The 25,664-nt window shown below is 45.1% G+C and overlaps 1 protein-coding gene across 2 annotated transcripts in view; it reads right to left on the bottom strand.

Moving 5' to 3' along the window:
- LOC139414877 (CCM2 scaffold protein) overlaps nt 1–25,447 on the bottom strand; it is a 43,075-nt gene extending 17,628 nt beyond the window's left edge. Inside the window, exon 1 of one of the 2 annotated variants that reach the window (XM_071162471.1) lies at nt 25,069–25,447. In XM_071162471.1, coding sequence (XP_071018572.1) covers nt 25,069–25,098 — 30 coding nt within the window. In that variant the 5' untranslated portion in view covers nt 25,099–25,447. Of the gene's footprint in view, nt 1–1,726; nt 1,775–25,068 lie in introns of those variants that run through there. The other variant, XM_071162472.1, reaches the window with a different exon arrangement.
- Between the last annotated feature and the right edge of the window lie 217 nt (nt 25,448–25,664).

The raw sequence follows: 25,664 nt of genomic DNA on the forward strand, positions 1-25,664 counted from the left end.
TGGGCACGCCTTTCATCCAAACGAGAAAATGCTGCCCCCTATCCCAAACAGGTTAACAACACTTTCTGATAAAAACTAGTTCATTGCATCCGCCATGGAGCCCAGTTTCATAATAGGACCATATGTCCCAGCTGCCTGCCGTAGTTTTGAGGTAATCACGAAAAAAAACAGGCCTTATTTTAGAGCATTTTTCACCCTGCCAGCTCCTATTAGTTCTATTGAGCACCGAGGCACCAACTTGTCTTCCAAGCGTTCTAATCCCAGCCTATTGTTCTATGTCACAATGCCTGCTTTGCTATTGATGACAATGAGACCTGCCCACGTTGTTGGTAGTTCAAATTTAAAACAACAAAAAATTACTCATGGAACTCCTGAGGTCGACCCATTGTTTCCTATAGGGGAAACATGTCTGTCTATTTCGCCAAATGTCTTGCAACGTGCATATTTAGATTTTTTAAAAGTCGGACACCATTTTTAAAAATCTGGAGAATCTCCTCTTTCTAATGATTTAACTCTGGGCAACGAGCTCGGTTGTCATCAAACGCTAGCCCCCAAATACTTTTTGCCCTTGGAACACTGCGCTCCCCCCATTGTTTTCCTATGGAGAGGCATGCCGGTCTATTTTGTCAAATACTTCACACCAGAGCCCTACGGCACCCTATTCCCTATATAGTGCACTACTTTAGACCAGAGCCCTATGGAACCCTAATCCCTATATATATAGTGCACTACTTTAGAGCAGAGCCCTATGGTACCCTAATCCCTATATATATAATGCACTACTTTAGATCAGAACCCTATGGAACCCTAATCCCTATATATATAGTGCACTACTTTAGATCAGAACCCTATGGAACCCTAATCCCTATATATATAGTGCACTACTTTAGAGCAGAGCCCTATGGAACCCTATACAGTGCACTACTTTAGACCAGAGCCCTATGGAACCCTAATCCCTATATAGTGCACTACTTTAGAGTAGAGCCCTATGGAACCCTATTCAGTGCACTACTTTAAAGCAGAGCCCTATGGAACCCTATTCAGTGCACTACTTTAGACCAGAGCCCTATGGAACCCTATTCAGTGCACTACTTTAGACCAGAGCCCTGGGGGACAAAGCCTTACTATCTCTGGTAGCAGCCCACGTTACGCAATATTGCAGGTTCCCAGCATATTCACCATCAGCATTTCAGCGCTGAAATAAAACACTACCCAAAGCATGACATTAGCTATGTGGTTTTATATGACGCTGCTGTGAACATTACATAAAAACCTGCTGTTGTATACACACACACAGCGCGCGTGGCACACACACACACACACACACACACACACACACACACACACACACACACACACACACACACACCTGGCCGGAACATGGTTCTGAGTTACAAACCACAGATATTGATTAGGTATATAAAAATTTTAAAAAAAAACATCCACATCTTCCTTCTGCTTCTTCTCCAAATGTAAAAAAAAAAAGTTGAACACATGTTAACTCTACACTTGCAATGTAGAAGACCTAAGTGTGGAGTTCCTGTTCAGGTTAGCTGCCGAAGAGCAAAAACTAAAACACCACCAAATACAACAGCAAGAGAAGCAGCAACATGAAGAGCTCCATTAGAGCGTTGACAATGTCACCCATGACGACAGATCAGATAACGAATAATAATAAAACAACAAAAGGAAACTAACTTTTCCCAGCGTAGACGCGTATTCCTACCTCAGTCTCCATTTAGCCTCAATGAAAGAGGAGCTGTTGTCTGTGTCTGTTTGAGGCACTTACTGGGCGGTGTCTGACAGAGATAGTCTAGTCACTGAGCGGTGTCTGACAGAGATAGTCTAGTCACTGAGCGGTGTCTGATAGAGATACTCTAGTCACTGAGCGGTGTCTGACTGATAGCCTGGGAGGTATCTGACTGATAGCCTGGTCGGTGTCTGACTGATAGCCTGGTAAGTGTCTGACCGATAGCCTGGTAAGTGTCTGACCGATAGCCTGGTAAGTGTCTGACCGATAGCCTGGTAAGTGTCTGACCGATAGCCTGGTAAGTGTCTGACCGATAGCCTGGTAAGTGTCTGACCGATAGCCTGGTAAGTGTCTGACCGATAGCCTGGTAAGTGTCTGACCGATAGCCTGGTAAGTGTCTGACCGATAGCCTGGTAAGTGTCTGACCGATAGCCTCGTAAGTGTCTGACCGATAGCCTGGTAAGTGTCTGACCGATAGCCTGGTAAGTGTCTGACCGATAGCCTGGTAAGTGTCTGACCGATAGCCTGGTCCCTGGGGGGTGTCTGACTGATAGCCTGGTCCCTGGGGGGTGTCTGACTGATAGCCGGGTCCCTGGGGGGTGTCTGACTGATAGCCGGGTCCCTGGGGGGTGTCTGACTGATGGTCGGGTCCCTGGGGGGTGTCTGACTGATGGTCGGGTCCCTGGGGGTTGTCTGACTGATGGTCGGGTCCCTGGGGGATGTCTGACTGATGGTCCCTGGGGGGTGTCTGACTGATGGTCCCTGGGGGGTGTCTGACTGATGGTCCCTGGGGGGTGTCTGACTGATAGCCGGGTCCCTGGGGGGTGTCTGACTGATAGCCTGGTCCCTGGGCGGTGTCTGACTGATAGCCTGGTCCCTGGGAGGTGTCTGACTGATAGCCTGGTCCCTGGGAGGTGTCTGACTGATAGCCTGGTCCCTGGGAGGTGTCTGACTGATAGTCTGGTCCCTGGGTGTAAAGCCTGCTGCTTCATTCACCTACGTGTAACAGTTGGTACGTGAAGACTGACTGACACACACAGTACGTGTTTGTGTGTGTCTTTCTCCAGAGGAAAGGGAGTGTTTCTGCTTCTCTATGCTGAGACACAAGAAGAGGAAGTGTATCAACCGCCAATTTCCTGTGATGGCACGTGCTGCACAAGTCGACTGTTTGAGTAACTTTTAAAATCTTTGTGAATGCACAAGTCCTGAACTCCTTCACACACAAGTCGTTTTCTGTCAGCAACAATCTGACACACGATCCTCCACTCCACTACAAGACTAGCTGGTCGTGCATTATTTAACATGCCTCTCATCTCACCAGTAAGCCTAGTAGACTAGAGGACAGGCGTATTAACACTGCATGAGACATGTGTAATGAAACACCACACTGTCCACAGCTACTACGGGTGACCCTGCCCTGACCAGGGGCCTCATTTATCCAAGGTGTGTGCGTACAAAAAGAAGACGACTAAACTGCTCGCCTTGACAGTATGGGTAGGCTACAGTAGTGTTGTGCGATAAGATTAGGAGTAGAGGTCGACCGACTATGATTTTAGTATGGGTAGGCTACAGTAGTGTTGTGCGATAAGATTAGGAGTAGAGGTCGACCGACTATGATTTTAGTATGGGTAGGCTACAGTAGTGTTGTGCAATAAGATTAGGAGTAGAGGTCGACCGACTATGATTTTAGTATGGGTAGGCTACAGTAGTGTTGTGCAATAGGATTAGGAGTAGAGGTCGACCGACTATGATTTTAGTATGGGTAGGCTACAGTAGTGTTGTGCGATAGGATTAGGAGTAGAGGTCGACCGACTATGATTTTTCAACGCCAATACGGATTATTGGAGGACCAAAAAAAGCCGATACCGATTGAATCGGCTGATTTTCACACGCACACACACACACACACACACACACACACGTAATAAATGACAATTACAACTTAATATAATACATTCAATTGATTTAGTCTCAAATAAATATTGAAACATGTTCAATCTGGTTTAAATAATGCAAAAACAAAGTGTTGGAGAAGAAAGTAAAAGTGCAATATGTGCCATGTAAGAAAGCTAACGTTTCAGTTCCTTGCTCAGAACATGAGAACATATGAAAGCTGGTGGTTCCTTTTAACATGAGTCTTCAATATTCCCAGGTAAGAAGTTTTAGGTTGTAGTTATTATAGGACTATTTCTCTCTATACCATTTGTATTTCATTGACTATTGGATGTTCTTATAGGCACATTAGTATTGCCAGTGTAACAGTATAGCTTCCGTCCCTCTCCTCGCCTCTACCTGGGCTCGAACCAGGAACACATCGACAACTGTCACCTTGAAGCATCGTTACCCATCGCTCCACAAAAGCTGCGGCCCTTGCAGAGCAAGGGGAACAACTACTCCAAGTCTCAGAGCAAGGGGAACAACTACTCCAAGTCTCAGAGAAAGGGGAACAACTACTCCAAGTCTCAGAGAAAGGGGAACAACTACTCCAAGTCTCAGAGAAAGGGGAACAACTACTCCAAGTCTCAGAGAAAGGGGAACAACTACTCCAAGTCTCAGAGAAAGGGGAACAACTACTCCAAGTCTCAGAGAAAGGGGAACAACTACTCCAAGTCTCAAAGCAAGGGGAACAATAAATCCAAGTCTCAGAGCAAGGGGAACAATAAATCCAAGTCTCAGAGCAAGGGGAACAACTACTCCAAGTCTCAGAGCGAGGGGAACAACTACTCCAAGTCTCAGAGCAAGGGGAACAACTACTCCAAGTCTCAGAGCGAGGGGAACAACTACTCCAAGTCTCAGAGCGAGTGACGTTTTAAAAGCACTTTTACTTTCTTCTCCAACACTTCGTTTTTGCATTATTTTCATTATTTATTTGAGGCTAAATTTATTTTATTGATGTATTATATTAAGTTAAAATAAAAGTGTTCATTCAGTATTGTTGTAATTGTCATTATTACAAATAAATAAATACAACATTTTGGGCCTCCATTAATCGGTATCGGTATTGAAAAAAATCATAAATCGGTCGACCTCTAAAAAGCTTGGAAAATTCCAGAAAATTATGTCATGGCTTTAGAAGCATCTGATTGACATCATTTGAGGCTAATTGACATCATTTGAATCAATTGGAGGTGTACCTGTGGATGTATTTCAAGGCCTACCTTCATACTCAGTGCCTCTTTGCTTGACATCATGGGAAAATCAAAATAAATCAACCAAGTCCTCAGACAAAAAAATTGTGGACCTCCACAAGTCTGGTTCATCCTTGGGAGCAATTTCCAAACACCTGAAGGTACCATGTTCATCTGTACAAACAAAACGCAAGTATAAACACCATGGGACCACGCAGTCGTCATACCGCTCAGGAATTAGACGCATTCTGTCTCCTAGAGATGAACGTACTTTGGTGCGAAAAGTGCAGATCAATCCCAGAACAACAGCAAAGGATCTTGTGAAGATGCTGGAGGAAGCAGGTACAAAAGTATCTATATCCACAGTAAAACGAGTCCTATTTCGACATAACCTGAAAGGCCGCTCAGCAAGGAAGAAGCTACTGCTCCAAAACCGCCATGAAAAAGCCAGACTACAGTTTGCAACTGCACATGGGGACAAATATTGTACTTTTTGGAGAAATGTCCTCTGGTCTGATGAAACAAAAATAGAACTGTTTGGCCCTAATGACCATCGTTATGTTTGGAGGAAAAAGGGGGAGGCTTGCAGGCCGAAGAACACCATCCCAACCGTGAAGCACGGGGGTCATGTTGTGGGTGTGCTTTGCTGCACATCACAAAATAGATGGCATCATGAGGATATATGATGTAGGATATATGATGTGGACATATTGAAGCAACATTTCAAGACATCAGTCAGGAAGTTAAAGCTTGGTCGCAAATGGGTCTTCCAGATGGACAATGACCCCAAGCATACTTCCAAAGTTGTGACAAAATGGCTTCAGGACAACAAAGTCAAGGTATTGGAGTGGCCATCACAAAGCCCTGACCTCAATCCTATAGAACATTTGGGGCAGAACTGAAAAAGCATGTGCGAACAAGGAGGCCAACAAACCTGACTCAGTTACACCAGCTCTGTCAGGAGGAATGGACCAAAATTCACCCAACTTATTGTGGGAAGCCCAAGTTAAACAATTGAAAGGCAATGCTACCAAATACTAATTGAGTGTATGTGAACTTCTGACCCACTGGGAATGTGATGAAAGAAATAAAAGCTGAAATAAATCATTCTCTCTACTATTATTCTGACATTTCACATTCTTAAAATAAAGTGGTGATCCTAACTGACCTAAGACAGGGAATTGTTACTAGGATTAAATATCAGGAATTGTGAAAAACTGAGTTAAATGTATTTGGCTAAGGTGTATGTAAACTTCAGACTACAACTGTACGTCAATGTATGTGTGCAGCAATAAACTGAGGTTACCTTATTACCCCCCCTCTGCTGGCCCCTAATACACCCCCCCTGCTGGCCCGTAATACACCCCCCCCCCCCCCCCCCCCCCCCCTGCTGGCCCCTAATACACCCCCCCTTGCTGGCCCGTAATACACCCCCCCCTGCTGGCCCATAATACACCCCCCCATGCTACTGGCCCGGGCCGTAACACACACACACACACCCCCTGCCACTGGCCCAGCCCGTATAAACACCCTGCCACTGGCCCTTATAAACACCCTGCTACTGGCCCGTATAAACACCCTACCACTGGCCCGTATAAACACCCTGCTACTGGCCCGTATAAACACCCTGCTACCGACCCGTGAAGGCTACACTGCTTGCTTCCCAAATGGCACCCTATTCCCTGTATAGTGCACTATTTTACACTACAGCCCTATTCCCTATAAAGGGCACTACTTTTGACCCTATGGGAAGCCCTATGGGAAGCCCTATGTGTCCTGGTCAAAAGTTGTGCCCTTTATAGGGAATAAACACTAACTGGCATTAACATGCGGCTAACGGTTTACCAGACAGGTAGTCTGAATATATACAACAGCACCATCTAGTGGACAGTATCAGACACTACTGTTTCTGTCTAGTGGATTACATAGCACTGTCTGTTTCTTCACAGGCACTTTCAACAACACCCTCCAATCCACTCCCCCAAGCACAGTGGTTTGTGACCATGACAGGGTATACAGACTTTTGTTCCTGCGCAGCAAAGAAAAATTAAAAAAAATAATTAAAAAAAAACTTTATTCAGCAAACCAACTGCTCATAACTAGGCCTGCAGGCCATCTAGAAGTTTCTCCAGGATCAGAGTCGGTGAGGTCTGGTGATGACTACTGAGTTTAAAGCCTGGCATACACTAAATATATAGAGGACACTCTGGGTTCGGCAGGATCAAAAGGACAGGACAGGAAATACCCCTCGTGTGGACTCAGATGATGACCACCACCTAACAACGCCTTCCCAGACTTCAAAAAGTAGGGCTTAAACATTTCCCCACCTTGCTAATCTCAATACACAAAGGACGAGAGAGTTATGGCTATAGTTTTTCTAACGAGGAAACAAGACTGGATAAAAAGATGGTAGGCAAGTTCCCGGTTGGAGTTCCAGTCCCCAGGGTTGGAGTGTAGTGTGGGCAGACGACAGAAAGCAGTGTAACTTCCTGTCTGGTTTATGTAAGCCCTCCTCCCTCCTCCCTCCTCCCTTCAGCAGCCTGAACCACAGAGGGGGAAACATCCATGTCTGTGTCAACCAGAGAGGGAAACATGTGCACCACTCCTTCAAGTGAAACGAAAACACTTTCTTGTTCCACGTGAGGATCATCCAACTGATTAAATATAAATAATACGACTCCTTGCCTCTCCTCTCCTCCCCTCCTCTCCTCTGCCCTCCTCTCCTCCTCTCCTCCCCTCCCCTCCCCTCCTCTCCTCTGCCCTCCTCTCCTCTCCTCTGCCCTCCTCTCCCCACCCCTCCTCTCCCCTCCTCTCCTCTCCCCTCCCCTCCCCTCCTCTCCTCTCCTCTCCTCTTCTCCTCCCCTCCTCTCCTCTCCTCCCCACCCCTCCCCTCCTCCTCTCCTCTCCTCCCCACCCCTCCTCACCCCTCCCCTCCCCTCCTCTCCTCCCCACCCCTCCCCTCCCCTCTCCTCCTCTCCTCTCCCCTCCCCTCTCCTCCCCTACTCTTCCCTCCTCCTCCCCTCCTCTCCTCTCCTCCCTTAGTCCAGTTGTTTTACAGCTTAACAGTGTGTGTAGTGTCCATTGTAGTGTCCATTGTAGTGTCCATTGTAGTGTACAGTGTAGTGTACAGTGTAGTGTCCATTGTAGTGTACAGTGTAGTGTCCATTGTAGTGTACAGTGTAGTGTACAGTGTAGTGTCCATTGTAGTGTACAGTGTAGTGTCCATTGTAGTGTACAGTGTAGTGTCCATTGTAGTGTACAGTGTAGTGTCCAGTGTAGTGTCCATTGTAGTGTCCATTGTAGTGTCCAGTGTAGTGTCCATTGTAGTGTACAGTGTAGTGTCCAGTGTAGTGTCCATTGTAGTGTACAGTGTAGTGTCCATTGTAGTGTCCATTGTAGTGTCCATTGTAGTGTCCATTGTAGTGTACAGTGTAGTGTCCATTGTAGTGTACAGTGTAGTGTCCATTGTAGTATCCATTGTAGTGTCCATTGTAGTGTACAGTGTAGTGTCCATTGTAGTGTACAGTGTAGTGTACAGTGTAGTGTCCATTGTAGTGTCCAGTGTAGTGTACAGTGTAGTGTCCATTGTAGTGTCCATTGTAGTGTCCATTGTAGTGTCCATTGTAGTGTACAGTGTAGTGTCCATTGTAGTGTCCATTGTAGTGTCCATTGTAGTGTACAGTGTAGTGTACAGTGTAGTGTCCATTGTAGTGTCCATTGTAGTGTCCATTGTAGTGTCCATTGTAGTGTACAGTGTAGTGTACAGTGTAGTGTCCATTGTAGTGTACAGTGTAGTGTCCATTGTAGTGTCCATTGTAGTGTACAGTGTAGTGTCCATTGTAGTGTCCATTGTAGTGTCCATTGTAGTGTACAGTGTAGTGTCCAGTGTAGTGTCCATTGTAGTGTCCATTGTAGTGTACAGTGTAGTGTCCATTGTAGTGTCCATTGTAGTGTCCATTGTAGTGTACAGTGTAGTGTCCATTGTAGTGTCCATTGTAGTGTCCATTGTAGTGTACAGTGTAGTGTCCAGTGTAGTGTACAGTGTAGTGTCCATTGTAGTGTCCATTGTAGTGTACAGTGTAGTGTCCATTGTAGTGTCCAGTGTAGTGTCCATTGTAGTGTACAGAGAGAGAACGATTCAGAAGAAGAAACTCTGCCTGCCAAGTGTCTACTGTGAATGACACTGCAGACCACAGATGGAATGATTCACATCAGTCCTGATTCATTAGCCCCGATTCACCAGCCCCGATTCACCAGCCCCGATTCATCAGCCCCGATTCATCAGCCCCGATTCATCAGCCCCGATTCATAAGCCCCGATTCATCAGCCCCGATTCAAATGTTTAAGATATGATGAGTTCATCGGTCCACAGACCCCAAACCGATCCAAACGTAGCATTCATCGGTCAGAAAATCAATTAAAAAAATATATATTATGGATTGCCGATTCACTATTTTTGTTGTTGCTCATTTTGCATTCTTTCTATCTTCTGAAAATACCCCCCCCCCCCCCAAAAAAATGTGATGACAACTGATGCGTTCTCTCATTCAGAGTTGAACTGCACGGAACAGTGTTGACAGCCAGTGATCTTCAAGTCATGTTGGATGCCGAACAACCCCAGAGGGAATATCAGTAGTCAAACTGGGCACCGAGCTTCACAAGTCAAAAAATACCATGTCCTAAAAAATTAAATAAATAAAAATATTCTGTGACATCACAGCGTAGGATTAAAAGTTCAAAACTGTGATTTTCCAAAACCTACAGAGTTTCTTGTTTAATAAGGGAGGGTATTTTCTTGCTCCCCAGGTTTGCATTTAAAAATAAAAAAGTTTAAACTTTGGGTAATGGGGTGGCAGGGTAGTCTAGTGGTTAGAGTGGAGGGGCGGCAGGGTAGCCTAGTGGTTAGAGTGGAGGGGCGGCAGGGTAGCCTAGTGGTTAGAGTGGAGGGGCGGCAGGGTAGTCTAGTGGTTAGAGTGGAGGGGCGGCAGGGCAGCCTAGTGGTTAGAGTGGAGGGGCGGCAGGGCAGCCTAGTGGTTAGAGTGGAGGGGCGGCAGGGCAGCCTAGTGGTTAGAGTGGAGGGGCGGCAGGGTAGCCTAGTGGTTAGAGTGGAGGGGCGGCAGGGTAGCCTAGTGGTTAGAGTGGAGGGGCGGCAGGGTAGCCTAGTGGTTAGAGTGGAGGGGCGGCAGGGTAGTCTAGTGGTTAGAGTGGAGGGGCGGCAGGGCAGCCTAGTGGTTAGAGTGGAGGGGCGGCAGGGCAGCCTAGTGGTTAGAGTGGAGGGGCGGCAGGGTAGCCTAGTGGTTAGAGTGGAGGGGCGGCAGGGTAGCCTAGTGGTTAGAGTGGAGAGGCGGCAGGGTAGCCTAGTGGTTAGAGTGGAGGGGCGGCAGGGTAGCCTAGTGGTTAGAGTGGAGGGGCGGCAGGGTAGCCTAGTGGTTAGAGTGGAGGGGCGGCAGGGTAGCCTAGTGGTTAGAGTGGAGGGGCGGCAGGGTAGCCTAGTGGTTAGAGTGGAGGGGCGGCAGGGTAGTCTAGTGGTTAGAGTGGAGGGGCGGCAGGGCAGCCTAGTGGTTAGAGTGGAGGGGCGGCAGGGCAGCCTAGTGGTTAGAGTGGAGGGGCGGCAGGGTAGCCTAGTGGTTAGAGTGGAGGGGCGGCAGGGCAGCCTAGTGGTTAGAGTGGAGGGGCGGCAGGGCAGCCTAGTGGTTAGAGTGGAGGGGCGGCAGGGTAGCCTAGTGGTTAGAGTGGAGGGGCGGCAGGGTAGCCTAGTGGTTAGAGTGGAGGGGCGGCAGGGCAGCCTAGTGGTTAGAGTGGAGGGGCGGCAGGGTAGCCTAGTGGTTAGAGTGGAGGGGCGGCAGGGTAGTCTAGTGGTTAGAGTGGAGGGGCGGCAGGGTAGCCTAGTGGTTAGAGTGGAGGGGCGGCAGGGCAGCCTAGTGGTTAGAGTGGAGGGGCGGCAGGGTAGCCTAGTGGTTAGAGTGGAGGGGCGGCAGGGTAGTCTAGTGGTTAGAGTGGAGGGGCGGCAGGGTAGCCTAGTGGTTAGAGTGGAGGGGCGGCAGGGCAGCCTAGTGGTTAGAGTGGAGGGGCGGCAGGGTAGACTAGTGGTTAGAGTGGAGGGGCGGCAGGGTAGCCTAGTGGTTAGAGTGGAGGGGCGGCAGGGTAGCCTAGTGGTTAGAGTGGAGGGGCGGCAGGGCAGCCTAGTGGTTAGAGTGGAGGGGCGGCAGGGCAGCCTAGTGGTTAGAGTGGAGGGGCGGCAGGGTAGCCTAGTGGTTAGAGTGTAGGGGCGGCAGGGTAGCCTAGTGGTTAGAGTGGAGGGGCGGCAGGGCAGCCTAGTGGTTAGAGTGGAGGGGCGGCAGGGTAGCCTAGTGGTTAGAGTGTAGGGGCGGCAGGGTAGTCTAGTGGTTAGAGTGGAGGGGCGGCAGGGTAGCCTAGTGGTTAGAGTGGAGGGGCGGCAGGGCAGCCTAGTGGTTAGAGTGGAGGGGCGGCAGGGTAGCCTAGTGGTTAGAGTGTAGAGGCGGCAGGGTAGCCTAGTGGTTAGAGCGTTGGACTAGTAACCGAAAGGTTGCAAGTACATATCCCCGAGCTGACAAGGTACAAATCTGTCGTTCTGCCCCTGAACAAGACAGTAAACCCACCGTTCCTAGGCCGTCATTGAAAATAAGAATCTGTTCTTAACTGACCTGCCTAGTTAAATAAAGGTCAAATTAATAAATTAAATTAAATTAAATTAAAATTAAAATGTCATCAGGCAGAACGTTTACAGTTGATATGTTTCTCTTCTTCAAAACGTAGAAACGCAGTGTTTTCACATACAGTATGTTGTTGGTGTTGTGCTGGAGATCAATACAACATTTGAAGAATTGGCAGAGTTGCCCTTTCAACACTACGAGTTTATTATCACTTTTTAACTATTAAATTAATCACCTAACGAGAACAGCAATCACTTTTACGTGGTACACTGCATGGCTGAAGAGAGGAGAAAATCGCTCCGTACATCTTCCAAAATAGTAAAAACAATTTGATTTTGATCCAAAGTTGTGCTATATATATATATATATATATATATTCACCGGCTATGTCAAAGGTAATTTGTAAACAATAAATATTGATACATTAACTAGCTCAAACACTTAATCTGCCAAACTTACAAGTTAACTAGTGGGAGATGAGATTTCAGAACCAAAGTGTGGGGGGGGGGGGGGGGACAAAAGACGTTTATATTCCCCCCCTTAATTTGATAGTGGGTGGTAGATCCCTTAGTCTCCTGTACGGCTCAGATCAGGTGCCTACATAGGATCCACCATAGACACACACAGAAGTCCACTCAGAGAGGCCCAGCTCATCCGCAGCACATCTTAATGTAGAATGGAACATGAATGTGATTATGCATCGAATCATATCGATTCGTTCTCCAATCAGACCGAATCATTTCAAACTAAAACGTATCGTTCCAGTTTCATATCGGAGCCCATGTGGATACGTATCGAATCATCTTGAAAGTGAAAGATGCACAACCTTACTGTCAATAAACACACCCCTACTGTCTATAAACACACCCCTACTGTCAATAAACACACCCCTACTGTCAATAAACACACCCCTACTGTCAATAACACACCCCTACTGTCAATAAACACACCCTTACTGTCTATAAACACACCCCTACTGTCAATAAACACACCCCTACTGTCAATAAACACACCCCTACTGTCTATAAACACACCCCTACTGTCAAACCTTCCCCTCGGCAGCTGACACTATAAACACACCCTTACTGTCAATAAACACACCCCTACTGTCAATAAACACACCCCTACTGTCAATAAACACACCCCTACTGTCTATAAACACACCCCTACTGTCTATAAACACACCCCTACTGTCAATAAACACACCCCTACTGTCAATAAACACACCCCTACTGTCAATAAACACACCCCTACTGTCAATAAACACACCCCTACTGTCAATAAACACACCCCTACTGTCAATAAACACACCCCTACTGTCAATAAACACACCCCTACTGTCAATAAACACACCCTTACTGTCAATAAACACACCCCTACTGTCAATAAACACACCCCTACTTACAAACCTTCCCCTACTGTCAATAAACACACCCCTACTGTCAATAAACACACCCCTACTGTCTATAAACACACCCCTACTGTCAAACCTTCCCCTACTGTCAATAAACACACCCCTACTGTCAATAAACACACCCCTACTGTCAATAAACACACCCCTACTGTCAATAAACACACCCTTACTGTCTATAAACACACCCCTACTGTCAATAAACACACCCCTACTGTCAATAAACACACCCCTACTGTCTATAAACACACCCCTACTGTCAAACCTTCCCCTCGGCAGCTGACACTATAAACACACCCTTACTGTCAATAAACACACCCCTACTGTCAATAAACACACCCCTACTGTCAATAAACACACCCCTACTGTCTATAAACACACCCCTACTGTCTATAAACACACCCCTACTGTCTATAAACACACCCCTACTGTCAATAAACACACCCCTACTGTCAATAAACACACCCCTACTGTCAATAAACACACCCCTACTGTCAATAAACACACCCCTACTGTCAATAAACACACCCCTACTGTCAATAAACACACCCCTACTGTCAATAAACACACCCCTACTGTCAATAAACACACCCTTACTGTCAATAAACACACCCCTACTGTCAATAAACACACCCCTACTTACAAACCTTCCCCTACTGTCAATAAACACACCCCTACTGTCAATAAACACACCCCTACTGTCTATAAACACACCCCTACTGTCAAACCTTCCCCTACTGTCAATAAACACACCCCTACTGTCAATAAACACACCCCTACTGTCAATAAACACACCCCTACTGTCTATAAACACACCCCTACTGTCAAACCTTCCCCTCGGCAGCTGACACTATAAACACACCCCTATTGTCCATCCTTCTCGACAGCTGACACTATAAACACACCCCTACTGTCAATCCTTCCCCTCAACAGCTGACACTATAAACACACCCCTACTGTCAACCCTTCTCTATGACAGCTGACACTATAAACACACCCCTACTGTCAATAAACACACCCCTACTGTCAATAAACACACCCCTTCTGTCAATCCTTCTCCTCGACAGCTGACACTATAAACACACCCCTACTGCCAATAAACACACCCCTACTGTCAATAAACACACCCCTACTGTCAATCCTTCTCTATGACAGCTGACACTATAAACACACCCCTACTATCATTCCTTCTCTATGACAGCTGACACTATAAACACACCCCTACTATCATTCCTTCTCTATGACAGCTGACACTATAAACACACCCCTACTGTCAATCCTTCTCTATGACAGCTGACACTATAAACACACCCCTACTGTCAATAAACACACCCCTACTGTCTATAAACACACCCCTACTGTCAATCCTATAAACACACCCCTACTGTCTATAAACACACACCTACTGTCTATAAACACACCCCTACTGTCAATAAACACACCCCTACTGTCAATAAACACACCCCTACTGTCAATAAACATACCCCTACTGTCAATAAACACACCCCTACTGTCAATCCTTCTCTATGACAGCTGACACTATAAACACACCCCTACTGTCAATAAACACACCCCTACTGTCAACAAACACACCCCTACTGTCTATAAACACACACCTACTGTCTATAAACACACCCCTACTGTCTATAAACACACCTCTACTGTCAATAAACACACCCCTACTGTCAACAAACACACCCCTACTGTCTATAAACACACACCTACTGTCTATAAACACACCCCTACTGTCTATAAACACACCCCTACTGTCTATAAACACACCCCTACTGTCAATAAACACACCCCTACTGTCAATAAACACACCCCTACTGTCAATAAACACACCCCTACTGTCAATAAACACACCCCTACTGTCAAACCTTCTCTATGACAGCTGACACTATAAACACACCCCTACTGTCATTCCTTCTCTATGACGGCTGACACTATAAACACACCCCTACTGTCAATAAACACACCCCTACTGTCAACAAACACACCCCTACTGTCAATCCTATAAACACACCCCTACTGTCAATCCTTCTCTATGACAGCTGACACTATAAACACACCCCTACTGTCAATCCTTCTCTATGACAGCTGACACTATAAACACACCCCTACTGTCAATAAACACACCCCTGTCTATAAACACACCCCTACTGTCTATAAACACACCACTACTGTCTATAAACACGCCCCTACTGTCTATAAACACACCCCTACTGTCAATCCTATAAACACACCCCTACTGTCAATCCTATAAACACACCCCTACTGTCAACCCTTCTCTATGACAGCTGACACTATAAACACACCCCTACTGTCTATAAACACATCCCTACTGTCAATAAACACACCCCTACTGTCAATAAACACACCCCTACTGTCAATAAACACACCCCTACTGTCAATAAACACACCCCTACTGTCAATAAACACACCCCTACTGTCAATCCTTCTCTATGACAGCTGACACTATAAACACACCCCTACTGTCATTCCTTCTCTATGACGGCTGACACTATAAACACACCCCTATTGTCCATCCTTCTCGACAGCTGACACTATAAACACACCCCTACTGTCAATAAACACACCCCTACTGTCAATAAACACACCCCTACTGTCAATCCTTCCCCTCGACAGCTGACACTATAAACACACCCCTACTGTCAACCCTTCTCTATGACAGCTGACACTATAAACACACCCCTACTGTCTATAAACACATCCCTACTGTCAATAAACGCACCCCTTCTGTCAATCCTTCTCCTCGACAGCTGACACTATAAACACACCCCTACTGCCAATAAACACACCCCTACTGTCAATAAACACACCCCTACTGTCAATCCTTCTCTATGACAGCTGACACTATAAACACACCCCTACTATCATTCCTTCTCTATGACAGCTGACACTATAAACACACCCCTACTATCATTCCTTCTCTATGACAGCTGACACTATAAACACACCCCTACTGTCAATCCTTCTCTATGACAGCTGACACTATAAACACACCCCTACTGTCAATAAACACACCCCTACTGTCTATAAACACACCCCTACTGTCAATCCTATAAACACACCCCTACTGTCTATAAACACACACCTACTGTCTATAAACACACCCCTACTGTCAATAAACACACCCCTACTGTCAATAAACACACCCCTACTGTCAATAAACACACCCCTACTGTCAATAAACATACCCCTACTGTCAATAAACACACCCCTACTGTCAATCCTTCTCTATGACAGCTGACACTATAAACACACCCCTACTGCCATTCCTTCTCTATGACAGCTGACACTATAAACACACCCCTACTGTCAATAAACACACCCCTACTGTCAACAAACACACCCCTACTGTCTATAAACACACCCCTACTGTCTATAAACACACCCCTACTGTCAATAAACACACCCCTACTGTCAATAAACACACCCCTACTGTCAATAAACACACCCCTACTGTCAATAAACACACCCCTACTGTCAATCCTTCTCTATGACAGCTGACACTATAAACACACCCCTACTGTCATTCCTTCTCTATGACGGCTGACACTATAAACACACCCCTACTGTCAATAAACACACCCCTACTGTCAATCCTATAAACACACCCCTACTGTCAATCCTTCTCTATGACAGCTGACACTATAAACACACCCCTACTGTCATTCCTTCTCTATGACAGCTGACACTATAAACACACCCCTACTGTCAATAAACACACCCCTACTGTCTATAAACACACCCCTACTGTCAATAAACACACCCCTACTGTCAATAAACACACCCCTACTGTCAATAAACACACCCTTACTGTCAATAAACACACCCCTACTGTCAATAAACACACCCCTACTTACAAACCTTCCCCTACTGTCAATAAACACACCCCTACTGTCAATAAACACACCCCTACTGTCTATAAACACACCCCTACTGTCAAACCTTCCCCTACTGTCAATAAACACACCCCTACTGTCAATAAACACACCCCTACTGTCAATAAACACACCCCTACTGTCTATAAACACACCCCTACTGTCAAACCTTCCCCTCGGCAGCTGACACTATAAACACACCCCTATTGTCCATCCTTCTCGACAGCTGACACTATAAACACACCCCTACTGTCAATCCTTCCCCTCAACAGCTGACACTATAAACACACCCCTACTGTCAACCCTTCTCTATGACAGCTGACACTATAAACACACCCCTACTGTCAATAAACACACCCCTACTGTCAATAAACACACCCCTTCTGTCAATCCTTCTCCTCGACAGCTGACACTATAAACACACCCCTACTGCCAATAAACACACCCCTACTGTCAATAAACACACCCCTACTGTCAATCCTTCTCTATGACAGCTGACACTATAAACACACCCCTACTATCATTCCTTCTCTATGACAGCTGACACTATAAACACACCCCTACTATCATTCCTTCTCTATGACAGCTGACACTATAAACACACCCCTACTGTCAATCCTTCTCTATGACAGCTGACACTATAAACACACCCCTACTGTCAATAAACACACCCCTACTGTCTATAAACACACCCCTACTGTCAATCCTATAAACACACCCCTACTGTCTATAAACACACACCTACTGTCTATAAACACACCCCTACTGTCAATAAACACACCCCTACTGTCAATAAACACACCCCTACTGTCAATAAACATACCCCTACTGTCAATAAACACACCCCTACTGTCAATCCTTCTCTATGACAGCTGACACTATAAACACACCCCTACTGTCAATAAACACACCCCTACTGTCAACAAACACACCCCTACTGTCTATAAACACACACCTACTGTCTATAAACACACCCCTACTGTCTATAAACACACCTCTACTGTCAATAAACACACCCCTACTGTCAACAAACACACCCCTACTGTCTATAAACACACACCTACTGTCTATAAACACACCCCTACTGTCTATAAACACACCCCTACTGTCTATAAACACACCCCTACTGTCAATAAACACACCCCTACTGTCAATAAACACACCCCTACTGTCAATAAACACACCCCTACTGTCAATAAACACACCCCTACTGTCAAACCTTCTCTATGACAGCTGACACTATAAACACACCCCTACTGTCATTCCTTCTCTATGACGGCTGACACTATAAACACACCCCTACTGTCAATAAACACACCCCTACTGTCAACAAACACACCCCTACTGTCAATCCTATAAACACACCCCTACTGTCAATCCTTCTCTATGACAGCTGACACTATAAACACACCCCTACTGTCAATCCTTCTCTATGACAGCTGACACTATAAACACACCCCTACTGTCAATAAACACACCCCTGTCTATAAACACACCCCTACTGTCTATAAACACACCACTACTGTCTATAAACACGCCCCTACTGTCTATAAACACACCCCTACTGTCAATCCTATAAACACACCCCTACTGTCAATCCTATAAACACACCCCTACTGTCAACCCTTCTCTATGACAGCTGACACTATAAACACACCCCTACTGTCTATAAACACATCCCTACTGTCAATAAACACACCCCTACTGTCAATAAACACACCCCTACTGTCAATAAACACACCCCTACTGTCAATAAACACACCCCTACTGTCAATAAACACACCCCTACTGTCAATCCTTCTCTATGACAGCTGACACTATAAACACACCCCTACTGTCATTCCTTCTCTATGACGGCTGACACTATAAACACACCCCTATTGTCCATCCTTCTCGACAGCTGACACTATAAACACACCCCTACTGTCAATAAACACACCCCTACTGTCAATAAACACACCCCTACTGTCAATCCTTCCCCTCGACAGCTGACACTATAAACACACCCCTACTGTCAACCCTTCTCTATGACAGCTGACACTATAAACACACCCCTACTGTCAATAAACACACCCCTACTGTCAATAAACACACCCCTTCTGTCAATCCTTCTCCTCGACAGCTGACACTATAAACACACCCCTACTGCCAATAAACACACCCCTACTGTCAATAAACACACCCCTACTGTCAATCCTTCTCTATGACAGCTGACACTATAAACACACCCCTACTATCATTCCTTCTCTATGACAGCTGACACTATAAACACACCCCTACTATCATTCCTTCTCTATGACAGCTGACACTATAAACACACCCCTACTGTCAATCCTTCTCTATGACAGCTGACACTATAAACACACCCCTACTGTCAATAAACACACCCCTACTGTCTATAAACACACCCCTACTGTCAATCCTATAAACACACCCCTACTGTCTATAAACACACACCTACTGTCTATAAACACACCCCTACTGTCAATAAACACACCCCTACTGTCAATAAACACACCCCTACTGTCAATAAACACACCCCTACTGTCAATAAACATACCCCTACTGTCAATAAACACACCCCTACTGTCAATCCTTCTCTATGACAGCTGACACTATAAACACACCCCTACTGCCATTCCTTCTCTATGACAGCTGACACTATAAACACACCCCTACTGTCAACAAACACACCCCTACTGTCTATAAACACACCCCTACTGTCTATAAACACACCCCTACTGTCAATAAACACACCCCTACTGTCAATAAACACACCCCTACTGTCAATAAACACACCCCTACTGTCAATAAACACACCCCTACTGTCAATAAACACACCCCTACTGTCAATCCTTCTCTATGACAGCTGACACTATAAACACACCCCTACTGTCATTCCTTCTCTATGACGGCTGACACTATAAACACACCCCTACTGTCAATAAACACACCCCTACTGTCAATCCTATAAACACACCCCTACTGTCAATCCTTCTCTATGACAGCTGACACTATAAACACACCCCTACTGTCATTCCTTCTCTATGACAGCTGACACTATAAACACACCCCTACTGTCAATAAACACACCCCTACTGTCTATAAACACACCCCTACTGTCAATAAACACACCCCTACTGTCAATAAACACACCCCTACTGTCAATAAACACACCCTTACTGTCAATAAACACACCCCTACTGTCAATAAACACACCCCTACTTACAAACCTTCCCCTACTGTCAATAAACACACCCCTACTGTCAATAAACACACCCCTACTGTCTATAAACACACCCCTACTGTCAAACCTTCCCCTACTGTCAATAAACACACCCCTACTGTCAATAAACACACCCCTACTGTCAATAAACACACCCCTACTGTCTATAAACACACCCCTACTGTCAAACCTTCCCCTCGGCAGCTGACACTATAAACACACCCCTATTGTCCATCCTTCTCGACAGCTGACACTATAAACACACCCCTACTGTCAATCCTTCCCCTCAACAGCTGACACTATAAACACACCCCTACTGTCAACCCTTCTCTATGACAGCTGACACTATAAACACACCCCTACTGTCAATAAACACACCCCTACTGTCAATAAACACACCCCTTCTGTCAATCCTTCTCCTCGACAGCTGACACTATAAACACACCCCTACTGCCAATAAACACACCCCTACTGTCAATAAACACACCCCTACTGTCAATCCTTCTCTATGACAGCTGACACTATAAACACACCCCTACTATCATTCCTTCTCTATGACAGCTGACACTATAAACACACCCCTACTATCATTCCTTCTCTATGACAGCTGACACTATAAACACACCCCTACTGTCAATCCTTCTCTATGACAGCTGACACTATAAACACACCCCTACTGTCAATAAACACACCCCTACTGTCTATAAACACACCCCTACTGTCAATCCTATAAACACACCCCTACTGTCTATAAACACACACCTACTGTCTATAAACACACCCCTACTGTCAATAAACACACCCCTACTGTCAATAAACACACCCCTACTGTCAATAAACATACCCCTACTGTCAATAAACACACCCCTACTGTCAATCCTTCTCTATGACAGCTGACACTATAAACACACCCCTACTGTCAATAAACACACCCCTACTGTCAACAAACACACCCCTACTGTCTATAAACACACACCTACTGTCTATAAACACACCCCTACTGTCTATAAACACACCTCTACTGTCAATAAACACACCCCTACTGTCAACAAACACACCCCTACTGTCTATAAACACACACCTACTGTCTATAAACACACCCCTACTGTCTATAAACACACCCCTACTGTCTATAAACACACCCCTACTGTCAATAAACACACCCCTACTGTCAATAAACACACCCCTACTGTCAATAAACACACCCCTACTGTCAATAAACACACCCCTACTGTCAAACCTTCTCTATGACAGCTGACACTATAAACACACCCCTACTGTCATTCCTTCTCTATGACGGCTGACACTATAAACACACCCCTACTGTCAATAAACACACCCCTACTGTCAACAAACACACCCCTACTGTCAATCCTATAAACACACCCCTACTGTCAATCCTTCTCTATGACAGCTGACACTATAAACACACCCCTACTGTCAATCCTTCTCTATGACAGCTGACACTATAAACACACCCCTACTGTCAATAAACACACCCCTGTCTATAAACACACCCCTACTGTCTATAAACACACCACTACTGTCTATAAACACGCCCCTACTGTCTATAAACACACCCCTACTGTCAATCCTATAAACACACCCCTACTGTCAATCCTATAAACACACCCCTACTGTCAACCCTTCTCTATGACAGCTGACACTATAAACACACCCCTACTGTCTATAAACACATCCCTACTGTCAATAAACACACCCCTACTGTCAATAAACACACCCCTACTGTCAATAAACACACCCCTACTGTCAATAAACACACCCCTACTGTCAATAAACACACCCCTACTGTCAATCCTTCTCTATGACAGCTGACACTATAAACACACCCCTACTGTCATTCCTTCTCTATGACGGCTGACACTATAAACACACCCCTATTGTCCATCCTTCTCGACAGCTGACACTATAAACACACCCCTACTGTCAATAAACACACCCCTACTGTCAATAAACACACCCCTACTGTCAATCCTTCCCCTCGACAGCTGACACTATAAACACACCCCTACTGTCAACCCTTCTCTATGACAGCTGACACTATAAACACACCCCTACTGTCAATAAACACACCCCTACTGTCAATAAACACACCCCTTCTGTCAATCCTTCTCCTCGACAGCTGACACTATAAACACACCCCTACTGCCAATAAACACACCCCTACTGTCAATAAACACACCCCTACTGTCAATCCTTCTCTATGACAGCTGACACTATAAACACACCCCTACTATCATTCCTTCTCTATGACAGCTGACACTATAAACACACCCCTACTATCATTCCTTCTCTATGACAGCTGACACTATAAACACACCCCTACTGTCAATCCTTCTCTATGACAGCTGACACTATAAACACACCCCTACTGTCAATAAACACACCCCTACTGTCTATAAACACACCCCTACTGTCAATCCTATAAACACACCCCTACTGTCTATAAACACACACCTACTGTCTATAAACACACCCCTACTGTCAATAAACACACCCCTACTGTCAATAAACACACCCCTACTGTCAATAAACACACCCCTACTGTCAATAAACATACCCCTACTGTCAATAAACACACCCCTACTGTCAATCCTTCTCTATGACAGCTGACACTATAAACACACCCCTACTGCCATTCCTTCTCTATGACAGCTGACACTATAAACACACCCCTACTGTCAATAAACACACCCCTACTGTCAACAAACACACCCCTACTGTCTATAAACACACCCCTACTGTCTATAAACACACCCCTACTGTCAATAAACACACCCCTACTGTCAATAAACACACCCCTACTGTCAATAAACACACCCCTACTGTCAATAAACACACCCCTACTGTCAATCCTTCTCTATGACAGCTGACACTATAAACACACCCCTACTGTCATTCCTTCTCTATGACGGCTGACACTATAAACACACCCCTACTGTCAATAAACACACCCCTACTGTCAATCCTATAAACACACCCCTACTGTCAATCCTTCTCTATGACAGCTGACACTATAAACACACCCCTACTGTCATTCCTTCTCTATGACAGCTGACACTATAAACACACCCCTACTGTCAATAAACACACCCCTACTGTCTATAAACACACCCCTACTGTCTATAAACACACCCCTACTGTCTATAAACACACCCCTACTGTCTATAAACACGCCCCTATGGTCTATAAACACACCCCTACTGTCAATAAACACACCCCTACTGTCAATAAACACACCCCTACTGTCAATAAACACACCCCTACTGTCAATCCTATAAACACACCCCTACTGTCATTCCTTCTCTATGACAGCTGACACTATAAACACACCCCTACTATCATTCCTTCTCTATGACAGCTGACACTATAAACACACCCCTACTGTCAATAAACACACCCCTACTGTCTATAAACACACCCCTACTGTCTATAAACACACCCCTACTGTCTATAAACACACCCCTACTGTCTATAAACACGCCCCTATGGTCTATAAACACACCCCTACTGTCAATAAACACACCCCTACTGTCAATAAACACACCCCTACTGTCAATAAACACACCCCTACTGTCAAGCCTATAAACACACCCCTACTGTCAACCCTTCTCTATGACAGCTGACACTATAAACACACCCCTACTGTCAATAAACACACCCCTACTGTCTATAAACACACCCCTACTGTCTATAAACACACCCCTACTGTCTATAAACACACCCCTACTGTCAACCCTATAAACACACCCCTACTGTCAATCCTTCTCCTCGACAGCTGACACTAAAAACACACCCCTACTGTCAATCCTCTCCTTGACACCCCTTCCTTTCAGATGAGAGAGAGAAAGAGAAGAACATCTGTGAGTGACCTGCTCAATGACAGTTGACACCAAGAACACATCCATTTCCCCAGTTATTTTTTTTTTTACAGTAGACTTGGGCAATATCCAGATTGGCATACCTTTATAATGACCTTTTGCCATACCAGGATATTCAGTAATATTAATGTGTTTATTATTATTATTATTATTATATATATATTTTTATTTAACCTTTATTTAACTAGGCAACTCAGTTTAAGAACAAATTCTTATTTACAATGACGGCCAAACCCGGACGACGCTGGGCCAATTGTGCGCCGCCCTGCGGGAATTCTATCACGGCCAGTTGTGATACAGCCTGGATTCGAACCTGGGTGTCTGTAGTGACGCCTGAAGCGCTGAGATGCAGTGCCTCAGACCGCTGCGTCCCATTCGGGATCTATCCTGTAGTACTGAAGTTGAGGCCACAACCAATGGAAATTCCTAACACATATCATACAAAACTCTAATTCCTAACACATATCATACAAAACTCTAATTCCTAACACATATCATACAAAACTCTAATTCCTAACACATATCATACAAAACTCTAATTCCTAACACATATCATACAAAACTCTAATTCCTAACACATATATGAAATGGATGAGGAACATCCACAAACTAATAAATAACATACTAAATGGAACAACACATAACACATACTAAATGTAACAACACATGCTAAATGGAGGAAGACATGTATATTTACATCTACCCCCGAGTCCAGGTTGGTTGAGCATGAATGATGTTTTCAAAATGCATGTTACCAACATCCTTGAGATTGTCTTAACTTTGTGGCCAAGTGTGAGATCTTAGTTAGTGAGCTGAAAGACATTAAATGTTACCACCCTGACGGTATATAAACTGCGCAAAGGACGTTCATTTACTATTTTGTAGAAATGACACAAGGCGCATTTAGAGAAATATCGGCCAGAATTGTAACAACATAACGTGATGTTTTTTAGTCAGTTACGAAAGTATAATGATGACAATCACGAAACAAGAGAGAGAGAAAACGACGCCCTGAAACCAAGCCTGTTTCTACCACACTGTAACTACCTAAATAAAGTTAGTCACGTACCTTCTTCACTTTCTTCACATCCTCTTCCATTTCTATGTGTTGATCCTCTTCATGCTCACTTCAACAGATTTCTCCCAACAACTCTCTTAGAGACACACTGATAATCTTTGACATTTCCACCCAAAGTAAAAAATAAAAACAAATAGCATAGCTAGTGGGCCTTCTGTGATCATAAAATGTGTGGAATAATAACAGTTTGTAACTTCGATAACATTCAAATTCTCGCGTTGTCAAAAAAAACTAACGACACTTATTTCCTTATGTCAGATAGCAGTGACTTGGTATTATGATTAAAACAACTACATGGAAAAGATAAGGGGAATACAGCACAGACAAAACAGCATGAACTTTTCTACCGTGTCGCCATTTTGAGTGTTCTTCTTCGGTGTCATGGTGTTCAGCACGTTTTGTTTGTGCATGCTGCCACCTACTGTGCGGAAGTGATCAGTCACCTTCCATTTTGTGATACAAAAATTAAAACCAAGAGGGAAAATAGAAAAATACTACTGACAAGGCCCACGGACTGGGAGGACGGGATTCATTCATTTTATCATATTTATCCAATGCCAAATCACTGTGTCTTGTTTGCAATGAAA

This window comes from Oncorhynchus clarkii, chromosome 8, assembly GCF_045791955.1.
Source record: "Oncorhynchus clarkii lewisi isolate Uvic-CL-2024 chromosome 8, UVic_Ocla_1.0, whole genome shotgun sequence".
Classification (NCBI taxonomy): domain Eukaryota; kingdom Metazoa; phylum Chordata; class Actinopteri; order Salmoniformes; family Salmonidae; genus Oncorhynchus; species Oncorhynchus clarkii.